This window comes from Channa argus, chromosome 1, assembly GCF_033026475.1.
Source record: "Channa argus isolate prfri chromosome 1, Channa argus male v1.0, whole genome shotgun sequence".
Taxonomy (NCBI): domain Eukaryota; kingdom Metazoa; phylum Chordata; class Actinopteri; order Anabantiformes; family Channidae; genus Channa; species Channa argus.
Genome location: NC_090197.1, coordinates 46,769,722 through 46,788,394, shown reverse-complemented (window position 1 = coordinate 46,788,394; position 18,673 = coordinate 46,769,722). Strand labels below are relative to the sequence as shown.

General features: G+C 39.4%; 2 protein-coding genes across 6 annotated transcripts; one reads left to right on the top strand and one right to left on the bottom strand.

Moving 5' to 3' along the window:
• Nucleotides 1–8,130: 8,130 nt before the first annotated feature.
• ttl (tubulin tyrosine ligase) lies at nucleotides 8,131–14,326 on the bottom strand. Its single transcript, XM_067527364.1, has 8 exons — nucleotides 13,632–14,326; nucleotides 13,333–13,411; nucleotides 12,986–13,218; nucleotides 12,713–12,848; nucleotides 12,344–12,613; nucleotides 11,026–11,169; nucleotides 10,509–10,703; nucleotides 8,131–8,847 (listed from the first exon to the last, which is right to left on the bottom strand). The coding sequence occupies exons 1-8, from the start codon at nucleotides 13,798–13,800 to the stop codon at nucleotides 8,814–8,816; spliced, it is 1,260 nt and encodes a 419-aa protein (XP_067383465.1). The 5' UTR covers nucleotides 13,801–14,326; the 3' UTR covers nucleotides 8,131–8,813.
• Nucleotides 10,603–18,470, top strand: fignl1 (fidgetin-like 1). Of its 5 annotated transcripts, none has more exons than XM_067527350.1 (2): nucleotides 10,603–10,740; nucleotides 15,911–18,470. In XM_067527350.1, the coding sequence occupies exon 2, from the start codon at nucleotides 15,928–15,930 to the stop codon at nucleotides 17,869–17,871; it is 1,944 nt and encodes a 647-aa protein (XP_067383451.1). In that variant the 5' UTR covers nucleotides 10,603–10,740; nucleotides 15,911–15,927; the 3' UTR covers nucleotides 17,872–18,470. The 5 variants fall into 5 exon arrangements, with proteins under 5 accessions (XP_067383451.1, XP_067383442.1, XP_067383423.1 ...); XM_067527341.1 differs by lacking the exon at nucleotides 10,603–10,740 and adding an exon at nucleotides 14,479–14,910; XM_067527322.1 differs by lacking the exon at nucleotides 10,603–10,740 and adding an exon at nucleotides 14,917–15,150.
• The last annotated feature ends 203 nt before the right edge of the window (nucleotides 18,471–18,673 follow it).

Here is an 18,673-nt window from a genome sequence, read left to right as displayed (position 1 = left end):
ATAAAATAATTTTTAATCAAATCACTATCAATCTCACTGAAAACCTGGAGCCAGTCCACTGGTTGGTTTCTAGCTCGAACAATGAACTCATCATGGCAAGTCTGCTGTATTCTGTACTCGGTAAGGACAGCAGGGACATAAACGTGCACAGAGGTTGGCGATTAGTCAAGGCCAAAAACGACTTTAAAACAACAATAACGACAAAAAAGAGTTCAATAGAGTGGGAATTACTGAGTGTCTAATTATAACTCCTAAAAGATCAGATGACTGTGCATTATCTAAATTGTATCATTTAGGACAAGTCTCCTCAATTTCATTGATCCAAGCACAGAAATTTACTGTATCTGTTGTGTTGTATTAACTATAATTGTCACTGCTGCTCAGCTCCAGGTGAAGGTGGTGTTAGGACCAACAACCAGCTCTGGTTTATGAAGTTTTTCATGGATATAAACAAATAACAAAGCAAAAATAAAGCTGTTGTGTCATGTTCAAACATGACATTGGGTCATGTATGTTGTCCCATTTGTTGTTGTTGTGTTCTAAACGGTGTTGTTCCTTGTGCACATCTCCATTGTTCATACTTTTAAAGGAAACTTGGGAGGAGAATGATTGTGCAGAAGAATTGGTCAAGGCCTTTTAACGTTTTTTTCCCAATGCATCCTGTTTTTTGTTTGGCTTGTTTGTTTTGTTTTGCAATTATTTTTAAGAAGAAAATCGTAGTTTAAACAAGCAAACATTGATCATATTATTAATAATGACTATATACTGGTGTAGAACATGTTAAACACAACTGTGAGAATTTGCATTAGAAGCTTAAATTGGAGTATAATATTAATACAACCTTATACCAAAAGGGTCCAAATTCATGTTTTTATACTTTAAATAGATTGTAATTGAATTATAATTCAATTCAATTCAAGTTTATTGATATAGTACCAATTCACAACAAAGTCATCTCAGGGCACTTTACACAATAAAGTCAAGATTATAAAGATGTATAGAAAGAACCCAACAATTCCCCCTGGAGCAAGCCATAGGCAACAGTGGAGAGTAAAAACTCCCTTTAACAGAAGAAACCTCCAGCAGAACCAGGGTCAGGGTGGACGGCCATCTGCATTGACCGGTTGGGGTGAGTGGAAGGTGAAGAGAGAAAAGAACAGAGCAACAAAAAGCAACAACAAAACATCGGGCAGGTTGGTAGGACCAGTAGCTGCACGCTGGAAGACACACAGCTTCAAAGCCGGGGACACCTGCAGAAAGGGACAGAGAAGGACAAAGACAACTACGGGAGAAAACACAGAGTTAATGACATACAGTGGCGACAAATGTGGGGTGAGAGGAGAGGAGAGAGGGTCAAGAGGAGAGGAGGAAAGGAGCATACTTCATCCGGGGGTGGGTCCCCCAGCAGTCTAAGCCTATAGCAGCATAACAATAACTAACTATATGCTTTATTAAAGAGGAAGGTTTTAAGCATAGACTTAAAAGTAGAGAGGGTGTCTGCTTATCGAATCTGAACTGGGAGCTGGTTCCAGAGGAGAGGAGCTTGATAGCTAAAGGCTCTACCTCCCATTCTACTTTTGGAAATTCTGGGAACCACAAATAGCCCTGCATTCTGAGATCGAAATGGTCTACTGGGAAGATATGGTGCTATGAGGTCTTCTATATATGATGGAGTCTGACCATTCAGACCTTTATATGTAAGAAGCAGGGTTTTAAATGCGATTCTAGATTTAATGGGAAGCAATGGAGAGAAGCTAGTGAAGGTGAAATATGACCTCTCTTGCTAGTTCCAGTCAGCACTCTTGCTCCAGCATTTTGGATTAATTGCAGGCTCTTTAGGGAGTTACTGAGGCATCCTGAAAGTAGGGAATTACAGTGGTCCAACCTAGAGGTAACAAATGCATGGACCAGTTTTTCGGCATCACTTTGAGACAGGATGCTCCTAATTGTGGCAATGTTCCGTAGGTGGAAGAAGGCTGTTCTAGAGATTTGTTTTATATGAGTTAAAAGACAAGTCCTGGTCAAAAATAACTCCGAGGTTCCTTGCAGTAGTACTGGAGGCCAGACTTATGCCATCTAGAGTAACAATATAGTTGAACATCATATTTCTGAGATTTTTGGGCCCACATACTATGACTTTTTTTTTCAGTTTTGTCTGAGTTTAGAAGTAAAAAATTGTAGGACATCCAGGCCTTTATGTGTTGTAGGCAAAGCTTGAAGCTTTATTAACTGATTATTTTCATCTGGTTCCATAGATAAATATAGCTGGGTATCATCAGCATAGCAGTGGAAATTTATGGAGTGCTTTCTAATAATGTTGCCTAACGGAGACATATATAAAGTAAAAACTATTGGTCCTAACACAGAGCCTTGTGAAACGCCATACTTAACCTTTGTGTGCATGGAGGATTCATCATTAACATGAACAAATTGAAATCTATCAGATAGATAAGATTTAAACCAACCTAGTGCAGTTCCTTTAATCCCAATTTCATGTTCTAGTCTCTGTAATAAAATGTTGTGATCAATGGTATCGAATGCAGCACTAAGATCTAACAGAACAAGAATAGAGACGAGTCCATTATCTGAGGCCATGAGAAGATCATTGGTGACTTTTACATGTGGTGTTCCTGTACTATGATGAACTCTAAATCCTGACTGAAAGTCTTCTTAAAAATTATTCCTATAAAGGTGGTCACATAATTGTTTTGCAACTACTTTTTCAATTATTTTAGAAATAAAGGGGAGATAAGTCTGTAATTGGCTAAAACACCTGGGTCAAGACAGGGTTTTTTAAGTAGTGATTTAATTACAGCTACCTTATAGGCCTGTGGTACATAGCCTGCTTCTAAAGATAGATTGATGGTATCTAATACGAACGTATCTATTAAGGGTAAAGCTTTCTTGAGCAGTCTAGTTGGAATAGGGTCTAGCAGACAGGTTGTTAGTTTAGATGAGGTAATAATTGAAGTTAGCTCAGAGAGATCTATGGGTAAAAAGCAGTCTAAGAGGGATTGGGGCCTTATCGATGATTCTAGCACTGCTGTACGTGAAGATCTATCTGTAATATTTGGGGGGAGGATCTGTTGAATTCTTTCTCTAATAGCTACAATTTTATTCATAAAGAAAGTCATGAAGTCATTGCTGCTCAGAGTTAAGGGAATAGTAGGCTCAACAGAACTATGGCTCTTAGTCAGCCTGGCTACTGTGCTGAACAGAAACCAGGGGTTGTTCTTGTTTTCTTCTATTAATGACGAATAATATGGTGTTCTTGCATCACGCAGAGCTTTTTTGTACATTTTTAAACTATTTTTCCAGGCTAAATGAGATTCTTCTAAATTTCTGAAACGCCACTTCCTTTCTAACTTTCGTGTTGTTTGTTTTAATTGCGTGTTTGCAAACTATACCATGGAGAATCCTTCTTCTGGTTTACTGCCTTCTTTTTCAGAGGGGCAACACTATTGAATATTGTACGTAGTGAGGCTGCAGAATTGTCAACAAGATAATCTACTTGTGCAGGACTAACATTAAGGTGGCTACTTTTCATTATATTGACAAGTGATGAAGCAAATGATAAAAGAATAATTTCTTTAAATTTGTTGACAGCTTTTTTACTTAAGCATCTGCTATAGTGGAATTTTTCCCTTACTGTAGTATAGTCCGTTATTGTAAATTCAAATGGTATTAAAAAAATGGTCAGACAGAAGAGAGTTGTGCGGAAATATTGTTAAATTATCCGTTTCAATTCCATACGTAAGAACAAGGTCTAGGGTGTGACTATAACAGTGAGTGGGTTTATTTACATTTCGGGAAAAACCAATTAAATCTAATAATGAATTAAACACAATGCTCAGGCAGTTACTGTCAGCATCTACATGAATGTTAAATTCACACACTATAATGACTTTATCTGTACTAAGCACTAAATCAGATAGAAAATCAGAAAATTCAATCAAAAATTCTGACTAAGGGACTGGAGGACGGTACAAGATAACAAATAATAGTGGTTTCTGAGTTTTCCAGTTTGGGTGTGAAAGGCTAAGAGTAAGGCTCTAAAATGAGTTATAACTATGTTTAGGTCTAGGGTTTATTGATAAGCTAGAATGGAATATTGCTGCTACTCCTCCACCTCGGCCTGTGCTTCTAGGAACATGATAATGAATATGACTTGGGGGGTTGAGTCATTAAACCTGACATATTCTTCCTGCTGCAATCAAGTTTCATTGAGACAAAATAAATCGAATTGATGATCGCTTATTAAGTCATTTCCTAACAAAGATACTAACAAAGAAGCAGATAAAGACAGAGAGAAGAAGCTGCTGTATCACGATCAAACATTACGTTTGACCGTGTGTGTTGTCCCAGGTGTTGGTAGAACAGTAAAGAGAAGAAAAAGACTGAGTCCCGCTCTGTTCCTCAGGCTGCGCTACAGGGTCTATTCACAGGCGCGATCCCACTACTGAGCGGCACGGAGGTTTTGACCTGCTGCGTTTCCGACATGGGCCGGTGCACCCTTCCTTAGACGACCTGGGTATCCCGGGCTCCCCCAGGAGTACCATATCATTACCAAACTTAGTGTGAACACCTACTTGAAACAGTCCGCGGCAGCTCAGAGCTCCTGAGATCAAACGATCAAAGCTACTGAGATCAAACAATCCTCCAGCCTCAGCCTCCTAGCAGCTTGAATTACAGGCGCGTGCCACCGCACCCGGCTACCGATGCCGTCATTCATGGAGGGTTTGAGTTTTACAAAGCTGACGTCATCAGGTGAACACTTCAAGCTAAAGTGCAGAAAGTTGTAGTAGTATCTGAGAAGTTTCCAATGAACAGTGTTAAATCAGTGTTTTAGTAAAGAGAAAAACTTTATCCCTGTTGTGGAAATGTGGAAGAGTGAAGTGGATCATGAGGATTTTTCTAGTCCAGAAACTTCACAGGGTCTGTGCTCCGGATTTGACTGAGATAGTGTCGGAGAAAAAAACCTGGATTGTGGTGGTTTGCAAAGAAACACTCATTGCAAACAGGCACAGACTGTTTTTTAAGGTGTAGAACTGTGGCATTTTAACGACTTGTCCATCATCATTGTGCAGTAACTTGTAGATTGTATCATAATATCAACATGTTTTGGATGAATTAGTGAATTTCAGCTGCCACACTAACTGTTGTGCTGAGCTTATGAGAAACATGTTAGATTTACCATTTCTTTATTCTAAAGATTAGAAGGCCTGTGAAAAAAGTTTTGAAAAGGTCTGAATAATGTTACCAATAATCAGTTTTAAATATTAAAAGAACTATATTTTTTTTCAGAAGCATGAATATTAATTTTGTTCTCCACTGCTTTTTTTTTTATTTTTTAATTTCTTAATACTCATTAACAGCAGGATGTGTCTCCAAATTCAAATAAACTGTGTAAAGTGTTTAACAGTGAACACACAGGCCGAAAAAGAAGCTCACTGCTTAAAATAACACATTTTGTTTGCAAAATGCTGTTACACGAAGGAAACATTAAAACCACGCAACTACAACTAAGTTTTCTCTCAACCAACAAGACTTGTAGTCAAACTTTTACACTCTTTCAGTCAGTCACTACACAATAGAAAACAATATCCAATGATGGATTCAACTAGTGATAAAAAACCCTACTGCACTCTGCACCTGCACTTTTTTGACTGAGATGATGTTGAATTAGTGTAAAGAAGTAATTTGCAAAGACAGTTTTCCTGATTAATTCTTAAGTGCATGTGTCTCTCTCTGTTTCCCAACTGTTTTTGACATGGAAAACATTTAAACTAGACCAATTCAGACACTCACTATGGCACAGCATTTGTGTTGTTTTCTTTCTTAAATGAAAAAAAAACTATTTTTTTTACGGTACTGCATCAGATTTTATTCGTTTTCCATATATAAACACTGTTGTGACAGTAAAGTAAAAACACAGACAAATGAAAAGAAATAAAATTGAAAGTAGGTGGAAATAACAGCAGGACGTGTGCAACACACTTTAATCATTATTTCAATCTCCTGACATTGTAAGAAGATCTCTCCGGATCTGAACAGTAATTGACCCTCAGTTCTTTCACACACATCAGCACAACCCACCCTGCACAATTATTATCACAAAAAACTGAAACACTTTGGCTCAATTTGGCTGATTAACTGTAAAGTTTCACATTGTTTGCACAAGTATCACTACAGCATTAATAACAGTGCTCTGTTTTATTGTTTCGGCTGTTGGTATAAACTGTCTTTTTAAATAATTTTGTGTCTGAATGATCATAACTGGCTCTAATGGATCTTTTATTACATGATGTAAGTGTTTTTAACCATAAATGAAGGAGTGAGACATTCACTTATATTTGTGACTAATATACAAAATGAGTTGTAGAAAGTACCTGTTATTAAAATCTTTGTAGTTCACAGTATGATGGTAATGATGTATAGTGTTACTTTGGTGTGGATTAAAGACTGGATCACCGACAGAGCTAAACCATAAACCCACTGCTCCAGCTGGAGGCGCTGTAGAACCAACAAGCAGCTCCGGTTGCTGGAGCCTTTTATGTTAGGACCAAGAACCAGCAACCAAGTTTTTCATGGATATAAACAAATAACAAAGCAAAAATAAAGCTGTTGTGTGTACCAAAAGGGTCCAAATTCATGTTTTTATACTTAAAATAGATTGTAATTGAATTATGATCATCACAATGTCACATGTCAGCGGTGGAAGTGCAGAGCTGTCAAATGGTTCAGTTTAGTTAGTTCAGCCAGACAAAATACAAAAAAAATTATATAGACAAATCAAATCAACAATTAGTACTACGAATGGGAATAGTTATAGATAAATATTATAGTCTTAAAAACGTATGCTACTCCAGAATGAATTTGGGAGGAGAATATGATTAAATTGAGTTTTGTGGCAGACTGAGGGGTCTTCACACAGCATCATAATGTTTGTGATATTAGCCAAGAATTGCTGGGGATGTTTTTTCTTCATTGGGAAAATGAAACACAACAAATGTAGTATGCCAAGGGTTGGGATTATTTTCCACTCCATCAAGACTTACATTAAGAGCTAATTACCACTTAGTTTGCTGTGGATCTGGATCTGTGCACTTGTGTCACTGCTGCTCTGCTCCAGCTGGAGGCGGTGTAGGACCAACGGACAGCAAATGCTTTAGAGGAAAGAAGCAGACAAAGACAGAGAGAAGAAGCTGCTGTATCACGATCAAACATTACGTTTGACCGTGAGTGTTTTCTAAGGTGTTGGTTGAACAGTATAAAGACAAGAAAAAGACTGGGTCCCGCTGTGTTTCTAAAGCTGCGCTACAGCGTCTATTCACAGGTGCGATCCCACTACTGAGCGTCACGGAGGCTTTGACCTGCTCCATTTCTGAACTGGGCCGGTGCTACCCTCCTTAGACGACCTGGTGGTCCCGGGCTTCCCCAGGAGCACCATATCGATACCGAACTTTGTGCGGACACCCGCTCGACACAGTCCGCTGAAGCTCAGAGCTCCTGAGGTCAAACGATCCTCTAGCCTCAGCCTTCCAGTAGTTTGGATTACAGGCGCATGCCAGAGCACCCGGCTACTGACGCCGTCATTCATGGAGGGTTTCAGTTTTACAAAGCTGACGTCATCAGATGAACACGTCAAGCTGCATTGCTAAAAGGTGTAGTAGTATCTGAGCAGTTTCCAAAGAAGAGTGTTAAATCAGTGTTTCAGTAAAGAGAAAAACTTTCTCCCTGTTCTTTAAAATGTTATAATCAAGCTGTCGGTCAACGTTTGTCCACACCTATTGCCCTTTACTTATGTGTTTTAAGTAGTTTCATGGTTTGAAATTGAACATAGGACGAATGTGACCAGGTTTTGTATCATAATATTACTGTGTTTTAGTTGCATTAATAAATTGTAGCTGTCACAGTAACTGCTGTGCTGACTTATATTTTTTTATAAGTTAACACTATTGCCATGTGACATAAGTACATAACACGCATGATTACACTTTAAGATTGTGTAATCTTATTCTGTCTTTTCTGGAGTCAGATGCACAGTATTTTTGCCTGTGTTCATGTGACATGCATGTATTTGGTTAATTCAAGTGGACCCTGTAGTGTAAAAATGTAAATGACACAAGCCTGGGAATACTAATATTCCTTTATTGTAGTAATATTGATTCTGGTAAAGACAAATGCTCATGCAATATTTTTGATAAAACATCACCTAACAAAAACTCAGGACAGACATCTCACTGAATGTGATACTTGCTTTTTAGATCGCATTAGCCAATGGATGTGATTGATTCCGGATTAAAGTAATTACAAATAATTATCTGACACCATAAATAGAGCAGGAGTTTGATCTTTGGTAAAAATGAGGAAATTACGAAAAGACATATTTGAAACAGAAGTGAAAAGCACGATAAAATTAACAGAATCCAACACTGAATTTAAAAGAAGTCTTGATCATGAATGAAGCAAAATCACTTCCATACAAACTTACAAATGAAGGTGCATCTAAATGCTGGAGGTACATTGCTTCTTTTTATTAATAAAAATTAAAATGAATACTGATAATTTGCTTTCTGAAATGTTCAAAATCCCCAAACACTTGGGGATCGGGCATGCCAACACAACAGGCGTTCAGCAGTCTTATACAAACATTAACAATTTTCCAAACTTTCAAGCATAATTTCAGCTACAGCAGGACTCTGCAATACCTTGCAGAATTGATTTGATGTGTTTTCACCATATAAATTACTGGGATTAGTCTTACATTGACGCAGGTGGAATTCTTTTGATGCAGTCCATCTCTCTGTGCTTCAGCCAAGCACATATCCTTCATTCTTCTGAGTCCTCTTGTAAACACAGATACACAGGGATGATTATGAACTAATTGCTCCCATGGTCTAACTTAACATATCACCCAAAGCGTGGGAAGTGTCACACATTTAATTTTAGCTTAAAAACGTAAACAGCAGGGATTGTCGCTTTATGAGAGACACATGACTTATTGTGTTTAAAATAAGCATCTAGAAACAAAAAAGCTGAAAGTCAACAGTCATTTACCAAACATGCAGCTGACACAAATTTGCACATCTAAACTAACAAACCGTAACATTAACTAGATTTAACAAATCATCTAGGACAACGCTTTTCACAAAATAGTTCAGTAAAGCTAAATAATAATAACAAAAGTCGAAGAACTGAAACATTTTAAGGACCCCAAGAAACAAATGAAAGCACTGTGGTGAAGAACAATAAAGAGTGTAGAGACCAGGAGTAACTGAAAAAGAGGCAGTGACTCGAAGACCTGTGTCTGTATACTTAAGACTTTTCTTTGGCAACGACACATTATGTTTAAAAGACAAAAAGCGATACGTTAGTCTATAAGTGCTCTCTCATAAACAAGTGTTATTCAGTTTAATTTCACGGGGTCTTTAAATAATTAACAACAAACATTGTACAATCTACCCTCCTTTCATTTCATCACTTATCAAGAACTCTTCCCTATCAAAGTCTATTATGCCATTTTTTTATACAAACTGGGGCAAAAGGCGCTGTGTGTGGGGGTGCATACCAATGCATGCTTTTACACAACCATGCTAATAGTGTAATGACAAAACTAAGAGAATGTGTTCAGGAAAGCAGAATCTAGGCTAACACTGTTTCTGGTTTCTCTAAAATAGAGAGGTTAAAGGTCAGGGACACTTCAGCAGAGCTTGTTGGGACAAAGTTAGCCCTGGAAAGTGATATCTCACTTGTTCACATATGCTGTCCTTTATTCAAATAACATTGTACATGTAATTTGCATAAAGGTCTATATGGTGAAGTAAAGAAGAATGCTCATTCTTAAGGTAAACTATTTAGACGCTGGGTTAATATATTAGCTACTATAATTAAATATAAGGGACTTTTTATAAAATTGTATCTTTCTGTGTAGTTTTGCAATTTAAACCAAAGGGGACAGACACATGGCTGCAATTAAGTTGTAAAAAAAAAAAAAAAAAGCGAATAAAAAAGAAAAAGCGCCTGATGAGAAAATACTGCAGCATTCACAAACTCACTAGGGTCTTAAATATCAAGGAATCTATTATAATGCAAATTTTTGTGGACTGCATTGATTTTATGGAGCAATAGTGCAAACGTTTGTATAACAAGAACAGGTCAAGGTGACAGAGCAAGTTAACCAGTAGTCTTAAGGGAGTATCGTTGGAAATCTAAGGCACTACAGTCTCAGTTGAAGCCTCTCTGCATCCTCCATACCATCAATACTCTACTTGGGGGGAAACTGGTGGTGGAAGTAAGATGGAAAGCATCTGTCCTTATTCAGAATCTCCCAAAAATTTTAGCATTTCTGGAGCCTCCTCACATACTGTACATTATATGCATAACAAGGGAGCGAGATAGCAATAAAAAAAAACCTAAATTAAATAAAAATTGTACAGTACTTTGGGAATGGGGACATAGCATGAAGCAAGAAGTTATTTGACAGGTGAACATTTGTGTGTGCTTACAGGCGAGTGAAAGGCCCTACATGAAGAGGGCCTCTCAATTTGGGAGAGGAGCATGAGTTAGTGGTGAACGTAGAGGACGGAGAGGAGGAATAAGGTGAAGAGGAGGCAGAAGAGGAGTCACAGCTGCTGTTCAGGGTGAACACACTGGAAATAGCCACATCCACAATACCTTGACATAACTCTGGATAGAGCTTCCTAGAAAAAGGACAAGAAAAAAAGTGTTTCAGAACGGGTCAGTAAGACTTTATGTGTTTCATTATATTTTATAGAAAATGCTCACATTGAATTTAATTAATTTAAACTCTATTTCTGATTTTACCTTTCCACAACAAACAAAATAATGAACAGTAATATAGGATAATGTAATTATTGTCTAAATGTAGACAGGAAAAAGACTAATGAGCAAGAGACAAAGTGCAAGACTACAACATTGCCAGAGGGAGAGTTGCAAACAACAGCTAAAGCTGATAAAGATGCTCAGAAAAATAACTAATTGAATTAGTTGAATGTTACAGACTGTGCACAGGCTGGAGCTCCATTGATCTCAATGAGCCACACTTTGAAGTTCTCATCAACCATGAAATCAAATCCAAAGAGCTGGAAGCTCTGGTAGGACAGGTGCTTGGTGCTGATTGCCGGCTCAGTACATGTCAGACAGCTCCTGGAAACCAGACAGCAAAATGATGTACAGTTGTCTGACTGTTCCTAACACCCAACAACTCCACAGCATGAGATGGCACACATTTCAGGGATTAGGCAGATGCTGACCTCTACAGACCCCCACTGCTATGTGAAAAGGAAATGTTAGATAGCATTTTGTACACATCGAAGTAACATATTTACAGCAGTAGCAGAGGAGATCTGACTTTTATATAACACCTAGAGGGAATGCACAACAATTAGATATGAAATGGTAAATGTGTAATAATTGTGCTGCTCTATAATTGATGTCTCTCAATAATACACTTTATAACTTTACAAGATTGAATTTACTACAGCACAAATTAAACTCAGACCCCCTGGCTCCTGCTCAACTGACCTGAGCCCAGTCACCATGGGCTCTTCTTTAGGACAGCTGTCTGAAATAAAAACACTGTCTTTGCAATTTATTCGCCCTTTGCAGTCCGTCTCATGCTGATGTTTACCAGTTATGGTTTGCTATGTTCAAAATAATATTTGGATAGCATGCTAACATAGTTAATTAGCAACAAAAAGTACTGCTGAGGCTGATGGTTCTGACAAAATTTTTCATTTTTGACCTGATGTTAGAACTGAACAAAGGAGGAGCACTAAAGAAAAACAGTCACAAATTCAACGTTTTTCCATTGAATGATAGAGAAAAAGTCCTGGGATCATCAAAGTCAGGGGATTTTGTCTTAATGTTGGTAGAAACATTCAAGGACATATGTCAAATACTTGTAGAGATATTTCACTCTGGAGAAAGACAAATGGACAAGACAAACTAAATCACGATCAATTTTGTGGCTTTTGCCTTTGCCATGTTTATCCTCTAGTTACAACTAAGATGTCTCATCTCACCTAATTTGTTCGTATCCAGCTACTACCTCTAGAAGTGTAATATGTTACTGACCAACCAAATAATTTGATAGTATATTCTATTTACTTATAATCTCAATTATAACAGATTTGACTTCACAATTCAATCAGCATTTTTCCAAGAGATTAGTCAATGTCTCCAGCACTTAAAAATATGGAGTGTGACATATCAAATGAAAGTATTATGTGTTTTTGCCCCTAATGTGATGTGTGAATGCTATGCTAAGTTTCTTATTAAATCCTAAAATAAAACATCAGCAAAAACAAAAGGGACCTACTTTATGATCTGCTTGATCTGAGGTAATATGGTGGTCTCCAGGGTGACATTGTGCACGTTCAGCAGGTACATCCTGAATTCATCAAAGAACATTTCATTCCCCTCCTCATATCTCCCATAGTTTTGGGAGTGCTCCTTCTGGATGCAGTGGTTTGTAAGGTGGCTCGTCATGTCCTGGAGGTCAGAGCTGTTATAGGGTTCTGATGAAGTCCGCAGTACACCCTCTTGATATAAATAGATGTTGTACTGATGGTCCACTAGCACCCAGCTCCTAAAAATAATGCAGTAAAACCCATAAGAATCTACAGTCTTACAGTCTCTAAAGTCTAGAAAAAACTAGCACATTCCCTGTGGGTTTTTAAAAACTTGCCTGATGTCAAACTTCCGATGTCCTGGCTCCAAAAGTAAAGGTTTCTCTAGGTACTTCTGAATGACATGAACCTGTCCCTGATTATCAATATACTCCAGCAGCTGATTAGCATCATGGGAAATCATAATACCAGCACCTATTGCAATTAAAACCAAGGTGTTGGTTGAAGTACAAGCAGTAAATAAGAAGAAGTCAATAAATTGAAAATGCCTTACAAAGGTTAACTTGTAACTTGAGTTGAAACTAGTGAAAGTTGGCTATGAGATTTTTTACCTTTAGCTCCAGCAGAAGACTTAGCTATCCACACTGTTCCTTCACCACTGTCTTTTTTAGCGTGATAAGAAGCCATGAAAACTTCCCTTTCATCTGTCTTGGGATTGTTCTTCAGGTGGCTGATGCCATTCGTAGCTGGAGCAACAGGGGTGTTGAGGTTAGTGGGATAGATGATGTAGGATTCTGGGAACCAGCTACAGGAGTCCGACAGCTCTGGGCTGGTCTTTATTAGCCTAATGGTAAAAAGGGGATACAGTCAGCACTTTGAATAGTTTACCTCCAGAGAAGGACATTAGTAAGATAAACAATGGGAAGACAAAAGATCGATCAAGAAGACAGAAACCCACTTGACCAAGGATGCTTTTCTGCAAAGCTTATCTGCTCCTCTGTAGTAATTCACCAGCTGAACCAGTCCTGGTTCATGACCTGTAAAGGCCAAGTGAGGACACTGTAAAATCTATCACAGATTCCACGGCAGATTTCACGGCACACTTACATGAGATACACAATCTCTATGCACGATGTTGCTAGCAAACCCTGCTTACTCACCGTCTCATCATGATTGAGTGGACTCCCAAATTCTGCACACACATAATTTCCTGTCTACCGTCATCTTAAAAGATTAGAAAAAATAAACTGAAATTACCTAGACGTCCAAAGGGCAGTCTGTTCCGTTCACCGAGCATCAGGTTAAATCTGGGATTATCTCTTTTCAACCTCTTCCATTGTCCCGTTGAGAGGAGGATTTTGGCAACTTCAGCATAGACAGTGCTGATGTCGTCACGGGACACAAATGTGTACATAGGGACATTCATAATACCACGTTGACTACGGAGGGAAGATTATTAGAAAAACGAGGCGAAAACAATTTAGCCGACAAGCTAGTTGTGGCGCTGTGTGGTTAGCACCGCAGTTGACGGACTTTCAGGGTTATCTCCTCTGACCGTGCATGATGATGAGTCAGTCATATCCACTTCACTCTTTCCAGCAAACTTAAACTGGCTTCAATTGCGCAGCTCGGGGTTCTTGTGCAGTTTTACAAAAGAATGTAACAGGTGAAGTACAGCAATTTCATGCTGCTCAGTCCCTAGTGTCCTCAGACAAGGGTGTGACCGACGGCTTTAACCCAGCTCCTAGGCTTGGTCCAGTATGGAATAATTTACATCCCGTCTCCGGTTTGGGTACAGCGAACGGGCTGCAACTACTGCAAGCGGCTATCCGGGAAACGTTTTCTGGTGTCCCTCCTCACTCAACGATATACAATTTAAAACAAATAGTGGAAAAGGTTTTCCAAGTAAGTCATTAGCTAAACAATATCACAAACACAGTCCCCCCCCACCCCCCATCGGCGGCGTGCGCTATATTCCCAGAAGCTCACCAGCACAAATACGCCTCTCAACGGTTGTGGTTATTGTAGTTTATGCAAACGATAATTTCACGAGTAGTTTATATACAACAGTATCATGATCATAATTAAAGTAAACGAACACGATGTGTAAAATGATTTATGCACAAGTTTAATTTATTCAAAATGAAATTATGTCGAAACTTTTTGCCAGGATGAAATTCAAAAATGTGTGTACTACATTTCCCAAAAACCAAAGCAACAAAGCAAAATTTCATCTTTACAATTGTTCAGCGCGCTGTGATCACTAGATGGCGACCTACGCCTCACTTTCAAGAGTTACGACCCGATAAGACCAAAGTGCAAGGACAATACGCCCTAAAACTCAAATCAGAAAATGCTATTCTTGATAAAACCTTATCTTAGTTTCTAATAAATCATCATTAATAAACGCGACTGACTTAAAGCACAGATACCTATTGTAATACACAGAGTGATGACTCTCTCGGCGAAGCTGGTGACAAAATGGAGCACTCCCTATTTGTGACACGTTTATGGGTCTTGTTCCGATAGTTTCAAAGTAAGTCTATGCATGAGTTCGGCTTCTCGTAGTGCTTATTTTTTTATCTTAAGTTGACGATTTTTCCTATTGAAATATGTACCATTTTGTCAGCCTTTGGTTCTGTTTTTTCACGTAGCGAATGGGATGTTAAAAGTCTAATTTAGGATTTAGAAGAACGAAATGGAACGGTTCAGGAAGAAGTCGTCCAGGAGGAAACTGGTGGCGGGAACAAACATTCGAGGAGTTTAAGAAGAAGAGGTTTCAACTTAAGTGAATGTTATGAACGTTGTGTTTATAGTGCAAGAATGTATTTCTTTATCTAACGTTATCAAGAAAGAACAAGAAAATATTAGTTAGTAATTGACGTCCTTCGTCCTCAGCATTGTGGACTGTTGTGTGGTAAAGTATATGTCCAGTGAACACATTGGAGTTGTCTATGGACTGTTTATTACCGCTTGCCACAAAGTTTCACTGCCTTAAGCAATAATACCCTTAAGTTTTGTTAATGAATTATTCTTTAGTGACGTTATACATTTATAACCATCAAAGTGTTTACCTAACTTTTAGCTTAGATTCATATAGATAAAAGCCTCTTTTCTAATTACGTATGTAGGCCCCTAGTTGGAAACGTGAGAATTACACTGAAAAGAGCTGTATGATGTCTTCTGTGGGTGGAGAGCTGCTTTGCCAAGGTTGCAAAAAAAAAAAAAAAAAACACTTAATTAGGGTTTATCTCAATGGAAGTCTAGTCTTCACAACCAGATAGTGGTAACCAAAAGACATTAGTGTTTCACAGGTAAGAAAAGTGTGATAAAGAGATTAAAAAAATCAAACTATGTCACCCGCTCCTGCTTAAATCCCACAACTTCATTATACATGTAAAACGTAATCTCAGAAGACTTGACTCCCATACATTTAAGAATATCTTGGAAGGAAATGAAACTTCAGGGTTATTGTATGCCTTGGCATTTGAGGTCTTGTATTTATTTTATAACCTTTGTCCCCTCTTAATCACCAGGTTAAAGCAGGCCAGGCATGAGTGGCGCGCACCTGGACGAATGGCAGAGGAGGTCCTTTGACATTTTATCTGGCAGCTGTACACCTGAACAGACGGCCGATGCCTACCGGGCCCACATCCTCTCCATTCAGTATGCATGGGCAAGCTCCCAGATCTCTCAGGCTGCCACAGCCAGCCTGCTCAGGACCTACTCAGAGCACTATGCTGCTGTGCTGGACTCTGATGACCCAAACACAGGGCTAAACAACTATGCTGAGAGTGCGCTGCATCTGGCGCGCAGTCAAAGGAACTACAGTGACAAATGGGAGTCGTCCCTGACCATGGAGAGTGTGCTGGAGCTGCCCTGCGTGCAAAAGATGATTCAGGCTGGGACAAAAGAAGGAGGCTCTCCAGTGGCACCAGCAGATGTCAACATATCTGTGGGACAAGAGACCAGAGGCAGCTCTTTTTCCGCTCCCTTTACAAGAGTCAGGGCAGACGCGCTTCCATTTAAACTTATAGGACCACCCCAGCCTAAAACCGAGGTTAACAACACAGCTAGTAATCCTTCTAATACTTCTGCAGAAAGGCCAAGAGTCTCTGATGGGATATTGGGTAAATCACAATCATTTTCCCTGCTTCCAGCCCGGCCACAATCTTTGTTCAGTCATCCCTCTTCACTTTCTCCACAAGGAAACCGTGGTGCTCCAGGCGCCACACAAAATTATCAGTCTTCCTGCTTTCTAAAATCTAATTCATCTAAGAGGAAGAATTTTTACAATGCAGAGAGAGAGGATGCTGGCAGAGGGCCACACAGAGGTCAAGCAGACACTGAGCCACAAGCTGCAAGCAACTTTAAAACAGCTCGGGAGCAGTTTATTATTGATCAACATAAAAAGCATTACCATCAGCCTCAGAAAGGTCAGATGGCTGGGATGGCAGGAACTGTGAAAAAATCTCTGGGTGCTAACAGGCCTCGAGGTGCATTTTCTAAATTTGTGTCACCTATTCCACGACAGGAGGAGGAAGAAGGTGGGGCGAGTCGTAACTCCAGTCAGGAGCCTCAAATTATGGATGAACGCTTGAAAAACTTTGAGCCAAAAATAATTGAGCTGATCATGAGTGAGATTATGGACCATGGTCCTCCTGTGGGCTGGGATGACATAGCCGGGCTGGAGTTTGCCAAGACCACAATAAAGGAGATTGTGGTCTGGCCCATGCTGCGGCCTGATATCTTTGTTGGTCTTCGTGGTCCCCCTAAAGGTATCCTCTTGTTTGGACCCCCGGGAACTGGAAAAACCCTCATAGGAAAATGTATTGCTTGTCAATCAGGTGCCACCTTCTTTAGCATCAGTGCATCATCTCTCACATCCAAGTGGGTGGGTGAAGGAGAAAAAATGGTGCGAGCCCTGTTTGCCATTGCCCGGTGCCACCAGCCCGCTGTCATCTTTATTGATGAAATTGACTCACTGTTGTCTCAGCGGACAGATGGGGAGCATGACTCATCACGGAGGATAAAAACAGAATTCCTCGTTCAGCTAGATGGAGCAGCCACTGCCGCCGAAGACCGCATCTTGGTCGTGGGCGCCACCAACCGACCTCAGGAGATAGACGAGGCTGCTCGTCGACGCCTGGCAAAGCGTTTATACATCCCCCTGCCTGAAAGAGCCGCCCGACAACAGATTATAACTAATCTCATGGCAAGAGAGAAGAATCAGCTGAGAGAGCACGAGTTAAAGAGTGTGGTAGCAACTACAGAGGGCTTCTCCGGAGCTGACATGACTCAGCTGTGTCGGGAGGCAGCACTGGGGCCCATCCGCAGCATTCATCTCAGTGACATTGCCACTGTCACCGCAGATCAGGTGCGACCAATCCTCTATAGTGACTTCCAGGAGGCATTAAAGACTGTGCGGCCCAGTGTCTCATCAAAAGACTTGGAGTTGTATGAAGAGTGGAATAAAACTTTTGGCTGTGGACGTTAAACTTCTCAAAACTTCTGTATTCAAGTTTTGGATTTTTTTTTCTTAACTGAGCAAAGTTAAAAATTGCAAGTTCAGAAAATAAAACTGTTGAATATGTTCACAAACAGTGTTGTAAATGTAAATAGAATTGCATCGCAGGTGTTACTTCTTTTATTTCTTTGCTGTTTGTATTCTCTGCAATCTTTGCAAAAGATTGAATAACTTTTCTGTTTGGAAGAATTCATCTGCAAATGTAATTATACAGTTTTTAGTAATCAGTTTGTTTAGATATTAATGCTGTCGTTGCTTTGTGGTTTGGTGTACGCATTAGGCACCTCGCCATGACTGTACTGTGCTGTGGGTGAAACAATGACCTCTGTTTCAGTTCCCTTACAGATGACAATATCCTTGTTTTATTTCATTGAGGATCGACGTGTTATCAGCATGTTCAAGAGATATTTTTACTTGTATCATCTACCGCATGTCAAGTCTTAAGTTTTGCCATTGCAATAGTTTGTGCAATGTAATTAATTGAAACAGATTGTATTTTTTCCTAATAAAGTTTGTCGAATGACCTGATAGTAAAATAATGTCTCAGCACGGATAAAAGCAATGTTAAGTTGGTCTTTTATGTATTGTGGTGTTTTCATGCTTCCCATTTAATCCACAGAGGGCAGTGGGATCACTCTCTTAAGAGCCTCGTTTGCTCATCTCAGTAACATTTTACCTGAAGTCTCCTCATCCTGGAATGTTCCTGATGCTGGATGTGCTAATAATGTCTGCGGATGTTGGGTAACACGGAAAGTATCCTTGGTCTCATGTT

Bases quoted from the DNA above. Each gene is read 5' to 3' on its own strand.
- fignl1 (XM_067527350.1), top strand. From the start codon at position 15,928: ATGAGTGGCGCGCACCTGGACGAATGGCAGAGGAGGTCCTTTGACATT.
- ttl (XM_067527364.1), bottom strand. From the start codon at position 13,800: ATGAATGTCCCTATGTACACATTTGTGTCCCGTGACGACATCAGCACT. The intron at 13,219-13,332 runs GTGGGTTTCTGT...TTTTACCATTAG, and splicing joins AGAAAAGCATCCTTGGTCAA to GCTAATAAAGACCAGCCCAG. The intron at 8,848-10,508 runs GTAAGCACACAC...TGTTTACAAGAG, and splicing joins GTAGGGCCTTTCACTCGCCT to GACTCAGAAGAATGAAGGAT.